Here is an 8,379-nt window from a genome sequence, read left to right on the forward strand (position 1 = left end):
ATATTGCTTAAAGTAGTTCTCTCAGGATAACACAAAAAAAATCATAATGATCATTGTAAAATACTATAAAAATCAACTTTAGATCATGATAAATGCTGATAAAGATATAGCAAAAAAGTAGAAAGGCACTTGGAAACAGTCATTGCTTCTTTTTTCTCATTGCAATGTACTTTTGTTATATGGCACTGCTTCTTGTTGCAGCACGTTTCACCACAAGATAAGAAACTAGGAAAGAGTCGCTCTTCAATCCACGCCAAGCAGTGGCGGCTCAGGGGTGGGCAAAATGTGCTCAGTAGTGGGCTTGGTGTGGATCTCCAGTAAACCTTGGATGAATCCCTCCGACGGCTCTAAGTCGGATACGGTGAGTGAATCCGATGCTTGTTTCTGTACTGGCGGTTCTTTGGGTGTCTCTGTTGCTGATACAGGTCCTGTCTTGGAGGTTAGTTTAAACACAACTGGTACAGAGGGTACACAATCCTCCTCTTTCTCCAGTGAGGTTGGCTCCCCCTTCACAGTGTACATTAATTCGCTTTCGTTCTCAGAGGGTGGATATCATCATCATCATCAAAGACCCAGATCAAAGCTAGGATGCTAAGTATTGAATTTGAATCATTTTTTATGCAGCATAATTGTGTTAATACATGGCTTCTCCACATTTACTTCTTCACCCACACTGGGTCATAATAAATACATTAAAAACAGTCTGTGAGCATTCTTACCAGGAAACCAATCACTTCTGCACACAAAACACACTCACATGAACCCAGCAAAAGGCATCGGGAGAAGCAGAAGTCCCGAGAAAGCGATTGCAATTGCATTCAAGTTCATCCAATACTACAAGTCTCGTGCCGGAGCAGAGATGTTAGATCTTCACCACTAGGGGCGCACACAACCTGATATCCGATCAGGCGCAAACTTTCACCTTCCCTACTATTCCTTTTCATTTCTTTGCTTTGCTGATCAACAGGCATCCGTTTGGTAGACGGCTGCTTCAGGAAATCAGGAGACCTATATTCGAAGATGCTTACCAGTCCACATAATTTCAAACAGTCTTCATGCCCTTTGAGGTTTGCTTTGTTTGTGTCTGAGGTTTCTTTACAACACGAGTTCATAAAACTGAGAGGTCAAAGAGATCCAACACTACAAAAGAGCGTGTGATTGACATGGGGTCCTCCTAGTTGAGGAGCGCATCCTGACAGGAGGCAGCAGGGCGACAGGGTTCAAGTACACCATGAATTCTAGTTCGTGAGCCCGGCAGAAAGTGAGACACCTGCCTAACGCCAAGACGAAAGAGTAAGGCTTAGAAATCGATGTTTTTGGAAGACGGTAACACTGGACACAGTTACACATTTCATCAAGTACATCAGATTCATGGGCTTCCTGTTATTCCTTATTGTGTTTGCTTTTTTTATTTTTGTGTTCTTAAGTAGCGGAGACAGGGCTTGAGGGACAGTAATTCAAGAGCCCTTAAGTTAAAAACATTGCCTTCCCTCATTAAAAACCATCTTTTTGTGCCAGAACGTTAATGCTAACTAAAGACATTGACACAATCAGCACAGCTGGACATTCATCACCTGTCTTGAGCAAACATTGCCCATATACTTTACGCAACAGCTGCTGAGCATCTTTCCGAGGATGACCTTCGGATGTTTTGTTTGGCTGTTTCCCCAAACCATCTTTAGTCGACACAGCACCCAGAACAACAGATCTCTGTGATAAAACAATTACTCTGGAAGCCTCCGTCATTAAAGGAATTACACAAAAGGGGAAACTACTGGCAAGTTAAAGAGGACAAACAGCAACGAAGAAACCCTATGGTGCAGAAGTCGTCTTTGCGTATTCCAGTTATGCACTTGGGTGCAAGCCTCTTATTAAAAACATGTCCTCTTGGTAATCAAGGGACTTGCTTTTCATAAGACAGATTGCACTGTCGCTGAACTCTTCAATACGATATGCAAATTTGTTCATATATTGCTTAAAGTAGTTCTCTCAGGATAACACAAAAAAAATCATAATGATCATTGTAAAATACTATAAAAATCAACTTTAGATCATGATAAATGCTGATAAAGATATAGCAAAAAAGTAGAAAGGCACTTGGAAACAGTCATTGCTTCTTTTTTCTCATTGCAATGTACTTTTGTTATATGGCACTGCTTCTTGTTGCAGCACGTTTCACCACAAGATAAGAAACTAGGAAAGAGTCGCTCTTCAATCCACGCCAAGCAGTGGCGGCTCAGGGGTGGGCAAAATGTGCTCAGTAGTGGGCTTGGTGTGGATCTCCAGTAAACCTTGGATGAATCCCTCCGACGGCTCTAAGTCGGATACGGTGAGTGAATCCGATGCTTGTTTCTGTACTGGCGGTTCTTTGGGTGTCTCTGTTGCTGATACAGGTCCTGTCTTGGAGGTTAGTTTAAACACAACTGGTACAGAGGGTACACAATCCTCCTCTTTCTCCAGTGAGGTTGGCTCCCCCTTCACAGTGTCCATTAATTCGCTTTCGTTCTCAGAGGGTGGATTGGTGCTAGTGGGTGTGCACTCGCTTTCACTAGCCGAACGCCCGCTGAAGCCGTCCTCCTCTGGACCACCTGTGACCCCGCAAGTCGATCCATCACTATCCGCTCCACGGAGTTTCTGGTGGATTCGCTGATGTCGGACCAAACTGTGCTTGAGGGTGAAAGTGCGCTCGCATGTCTGGCACTTGTAAGGCCTCTCACCTATTGGAAACAAGCCATTAAAAACATTCTGCTTTATTTTATTAAGGAACAAGAGCTCTATGTTTTGATGAATGATCTATACCAGTGGTTTTCTGGAGTACCCCCAGCCCTGCACATTTTGTATGTCTCCCTCATCTATCACACTCATCAGCTCATTAGTGGAGACTGCAAGACTTGAAGTGGGTGCGTCTGATATAGGGAGACATACAAAACGTGCAGTGCTGGGGGATACTTCATGGAGAGGTTTGAGAACCCCTGATCTATACCAATCAAGTAAGTTTTTAGTATTGTCATTACCTGTGTGAGAGCGCATGTGTCTGGTGAGGTCCTGAAGGCTCCAGAAACGTTTGTTGCATATACTGCACACCTTTTTCCTCTTGTCCGGCTTGCTGCCAGGTTCTTCAGTCTCTCCCTCAGTACTCTTTGGTTCAGTTGCAGCTCCCTCTTCATCACTCCTCTCCTCTTTATCCTCCTCAGACCCACTCTCCACCACACTGCCCATTCCCTCGTTCTCTGCTGTGCCCTTCCTTACACTCTCCACCTCTTCCTCTGTAACCTCTTTCTTATTTTCACAAGGCACAATCGGATCGTCTGATTTCATGAGGCATTGTTCAGGTCCATTTGTTGAGTCTGATGCTACATCCAGCTGGTGAACTTTCTCATGTCTGGTCAAGGTAGCAGCATAGCGGAAGCTCTTCTTGCAACTTTTGCAGGTCAATTTGGACTCCTCCTGAGGTGTTGCTTTGTCAGACATGTCACCATCTGCTGCAGGAGAGGACTGTGGTTGGTCTTTCTCAGGGATCTTGAAGTCCTTAGACTTGGAAACAAAGGTCAAGTCAAGGGTCTTATTGCTATGGGAATCGCCATCCTCTTTTTCTGGGTCATTGTGCTTCAAAGACTCGAAGGCTGCTGGGTCCTCCTCTTCTTTGTGAGGAAGAGGCTCTACCACGGCTGCCTCTGTCGGCTTAGCTGGTGAAGGTTTCTCAGCATCAGATGCTACAGGCTTCTCAGAGTCTGATCTTGTGAGATCCATTGCCTCACTCACAAGAAGCTCAGTCTCAGATGTACTCTCTGAAATATACAATGACCCATTACACTTCAGGTAATAAAGTGCAGTTTTAACTTCTATCAACAGATTAAAAAAACCACTTTGTCTAAAGTACATAAGCAATTCAAAAGGTTCCATTATATATTATTTTTAATACCTGCACTCTCTGCTGAGCCTTCCTCTGCTTCTTTAGGGTTGGGTATTGCACCATTGCATCTAAGCACTCTGTTGGAAATGCCATGCTTGCGTAAAAGATGTCGCTCACAGTTGGACTTGGTTGAGAAGAAGGCATCACACTGGAGACAAGGATATGGCTTCTGACCTTTTTAAGGAACACAAAATAATATCAAGAAAATAAATTACACATATATAAGGGGTAAAACAGAAGGTGTACATCAACACTGTAAACCCTGTAAAACTTTACATACAAGACTCACCTGTGTGTGTTAACATGTGGCGCTGAAGCGAGCTGGCCCAAGGGAAAACTCTGGGACAAAAGGGGCAAGTCATCTTTTGCACAGAATTTGAGTATGCATTCTTCTTTCCTTTGGACTGTTGGGGTTGAACAGTCTGCTGGGCTAGCAAGTGTTTCTCATCTTTCACCTCTTTCTCGTTACTAGCACCTGGCTGCCGCCCGCCTTTTCTTGCCAACTCAATTGTGTTGGTCTGAAGATAGGCGCTGAACTTGTTGGCATCAGTGGTTGCCAACATCCTCTCAACACTAGCAAACTCCCCACTAGACTCCAAATCAATACTTGGGTCTGTGGCATTCATCACAGGTTTCTCTTTTGATGTGCGGTTGGAAGGCCTTTTCCTGGACCTCTTCTTTGAGCTCTCTAGTGAGAACTCTTCTGTCAAAATATCTGGTGATTCTTGCTTGACATGAGTATCAGAATCAGCCTGAAGACTATTAGTGTTGTCCCGTTTAAGAAGGTCAGGGGCACCAGAAACAGAGGAAATTATCTGAGCAATAGATGCTAGTGGTGGAAGCTCCTTCATAGCAGCAGAGGAAGGTTTAGGAAGCAGGGGCTTTAAACGCAAGAGCCTTCCTGCAGCATTAGTGCTACCAGTAAGGGAGGGCAAAGCAACAGGGACCTGGTAGCATCCAAGAGGTTGGGACTTCTCATCAATGGACTTCTCGGCCTGAAGAGCCTGAGCAAGTATGCTAATGGATGACTGTTCTTTCTTGACCTCTCTTGGCAATGCAGCCACAAATTCTTGTTTAAGCTTCTTTACAGGATTCTTAGGAATAGAGAGGTCAATGGGTTCCATGTTGGAGTCATAAGAGACAGGTTCAATTTTGATCCCAGGAGATCCAGTCACACTTCCAGCACTGCTGCCCCCATGACTTTTGTTAGAGAAGTCCAGAGGTTGATCCATATCTACGCTGTAAAAGCTAAGGTCCTCAACTTTGATAGGCTGCACTACAGAGCTAGGAGAACCGTCATTGAGAGGAGATGGGTTTGGGCTATTTGGGGTTGATGCAGCTAAAAGAGTGATTATGTGTTCTTCAATATCCTGCTCTTGGACCTCTGGATGTTGTTTCAGAAGGTGATGGATACAGTTACGCTTGGCAAGGAAGGCTGCTCCACAACGCTTGCACTCAAATGGCTTTCGCCGGCAGCCATTGTGTGTGCGCAAGTGAATCTGCAGAGCCCGAAAGGTCTTTAGTTTCTCCCCACAGAAGCGGCAGGTAGTTTCACTAGTTCCAGCCTGCTCCAGTACGTCTGCTGTGGATGTGGACGAAGTAACATACTTAATGTTTTTCTCAATCTCCTTGCGATTGTTTTTCATGTGCTTTTTGCGAAGGTGGCGCTCACAGTTAGCCTTGACAGTAAATGGGTAATGACAGAGCCGGCAGACATAGGGACGCTCACCACTGTGCGTTCTCAAATGACGGATCAGCGTTGCCTTGTCTGGGGCAAAATAGTCACAGATATTGCATTGGTGGGGTAGGGTGCCCAAATGATATCGCATATGTGCCTGCAGCACACCAGAAAATGCAAACACCTGGTCACAAAATCGGCAAGGGTACAAACCTTTTTGAGAAGTTCCCTTTCCAGTGGTCTCTTCTAACTTGCCATTCTCCTGTTTGATATGTCTTTCATCCATGTCCATTGGGGTATGGGCATCTCCCATGCACTCAGCTTCCATTTGTATCCTCTCTGCAGAAGCCTGGTTGTTGGCAGAAGAGGATGAGGAAGATGAGGAGAGGTCCTGAACTGTCTTGAGAGGATGGCTGACAGGGGGTGGGAGGCTAGGGCTGATACAGCCCAAAGAAGCTTGCTGGGTGTTTAATAGGGGTGGTGGAGTTGAAGCTACCATACTGGTTCTGGGAGCCACCAATGGCTTTGGCTTGAGTGGAGGCATCTGCTTGTAGCCTGACTGCATGGCACTACAAGGCGCCTTGGATAAGGGTGGGAGAGTGATCTGGTTAGAAGCAGCAGAAGCTACTTTGATTATTTGCTGTATATCAGCGAGTTCTGTGCTGGTTTCACCACAAACAGGCTTCACTACCATACCACCATCTGGTTGCACCAGAAAACCAGTCTGGAAGGGCTGAAGGGACAGCAGATTGAGAGCCTCTTGATTGGACAGACCATGAAGAGTCGTTGGGTCTACAAGAGACAGGTTAACCCCTCCAACAAGGCCAGCCTCCTGAGGTACAGTGGACTGATTCTGGTCCACGTGGATAACCCGAATGCTATCTAGCTTGGCCTGCTGGACATCCTCTTCTGAGGGGGCAGGCTTAATCTGAGAGATGTGCTGCAAGCCCAGAGAGTCCATGAAGCTGCTTTTCTCAGGAGTGGGAAGCTCATCTTTCATAATTAAGGGTGAAGTTGTATCTTGGGTACCACTGGAAGTCTCATGTGAGGTTTTGTGCAAGTCCAGAGCTGAGCTAAGAGGGAATGCTTTATTGCATGTGTCACATACAAAACGATGGAATTTGCCAGTACATCGCCGAAGGTTGGTTTCACACCAAATCTGTGGGTTAAAATAAAATTGAGACTTAACAAAACTCTCAGATATTACAGACAAGATAAAGAACTTTTACATACTGTGCAGATCAAAAACAGAACATTTGACCGTGGCTGTTACCTGTGCAATTTGAGGGAACTTCTGGCATGAAAAGTCAATGAAAGCCAGATCATTAAAGCCAAGAGGGATGGATGGGTTGTTCTGAATAAAGGGTCGTCCGTTGGGGTCTGTGGGTAGCTGCTTATGGGTAGCTGCATTGTGGCGGAGCAAACTTCGGTGAGTCCGGAACGAGATGCAGCATAAATCACATCTAGGAATAAGAATACTAATGTGAGGTGCTGACATCAATGGATCAAATGTTTTATATATGCATATATTCATACTAAATAACACACTGACAATCACACATTCATATATATTAAATAAATATAAATTATATATTTATTCATTGCCCAAAATCTTTAATAAACAAAGCATCCAATCTACAGTGTGCTGTAGAGACATCCGCACAGGGAAAATAGAGCTGGGATTTCCTAAGTGAATAAACTAAGAGCTGGAAGTTGATGATAACCACACCCTTGCCTGCAATGGCACTCTTTCTGTGTTTGTAGGGTGCTGCATAAGACAGCTAGCTAATGTCTGTGACACTGTGCACTGGTCTTGTCACATGCCCTGCCCCTGATCATGGTGAGGACGTGTCCATAGGGACTGTAAGCTGCTTTTTTCTCAGTAGACATACACAATGCAACGTAAGACAGAGCATAGCAGCGCATCCACCTGAGAAGCATAATGCCTTAAAGTGATAATAGGTTAAGGACCCATGCTTGAGAATAATTTAATAAATTGTCAGTTTTGCGTGAGAAAGCCATGAGAAGAAAATTTAGCTTGCCTGTTACAAAGAGTTCAAGCACTGTTACCTATAATTACACTAAGCACTAACCATTGCCTGTCCAGGATGCTGTTGCTTCTATTGGCTATTCTGCAATGGCTTCAAACGTGGTTCATCCAATCAGATTTCAGTGTCAGAACTGATTTATTATAGCATTTATGGGAGTGTCTGTCTTACTTGGAAGGGCTGTTTGGGTAAGACAGATAACACGTCTGTATCTTGAAAAGCATTCTTGGGTCTGTTTGTATGTGTGTGTAGTTATTTTGATGCTTTTAGAACTCTTGTGGAACCCAATTCACAGCAGTCTAGATCCTCTTAACTAGCACTCTTAGCTCTTGTGATTACACAGGATTAGTGCTAAATTTGCAGTACTTCCATACAACAATAACGCTGCTCTGAAACACAATCAAACAGGCCGTGCCAACTTCCTTCTCCCAGAGCAATGCCGTACAGCTATCCATTAACTAGAGGAGCTACCCATTGGTTGGGTGAGTTTAGAGGAATATTCTGCAGTCTGAAGTCTCCAGGGATACAGCTACAACCTTGAATGCATGCACACACTACTACAGAGATGTCCTGCAGAATGCATCTTCCTGAAGTCTCCTCCTGTGTCTCATTAAATCCCCCCCCAGCCACACATCCTCTGTGGTCCCCCCCCCTCTATTTCTCCCTCTTTCCTCTACGTGCCACTCCCTTGCCCTAAGCCTGGGGGCCACATGCGGGGGGGGGGGGGGGCTTTTCTGGCT

The 8,379-nt window shown here is 44.9% G+C and overlaps 1 protein-coding gene across 7 annotated transcripts in view; it reads right to left on the minus strand.

Annotated features, from left to right (window-relative positions):
* Window positions 1–570: 570 nt before the first annotated feature.
* LOC107552789 (ras-responsive element-binding protein 1-like) overlaps window positions 571–8,379 on the minus strand; it is a 66,713-nt gene continuing 58,904 nt past the window's right edge. For all 7 annotated transcript variants that reach the window (XM_016234783.1, XM_016234784.1, XM_016234782.1 and 4 more), the window contains 5 exons: window positions 6,865–7,054; window positions 4,203–6,750; window positions 3,923–4,087; window positions 3,015–3,788; window positions 571–2,717 (listed from right to left, as the gene is read on the minus strand). In XM_016234783.1, the coding sequence (XP_016090269.1) occupies window positions 2,212–2,717; window positions 3,015–3,788; window positions 3,923–4,087; window positions 4,203–6,750; window positions 6,865–7,054 (4,183 nt within the window). In that variant the 3' untranslated portion in view covers window positions 571–2,211. The remainder of the gene's footprint in view (window positions 2,718–3,014; window positions 3,789–3,922; window positions 4,088–4,202; window positions 6,751–6,864; window positions 7,055–8,379) is intronic.

The sequence above is a fragment of the Sinocyclocheilus grahami genome, unplaced genomic scaffold, assembly GCF_001515645.1.
Source record: "Sinocyclocheilus grahami isolate Dianchi unplaced genomic scaffold, SAMN03320097.WGS_v1.1 scaffold458.1, whole genome shotgun sequence".
Classification (NCBI taxonomy): Eukaryota; Metazoa; Chordata; class Actinopteri; order Cypriniformes; family Cyprinidae; genus Sinocyclocheilus; species Sinocyclocheilus grahami.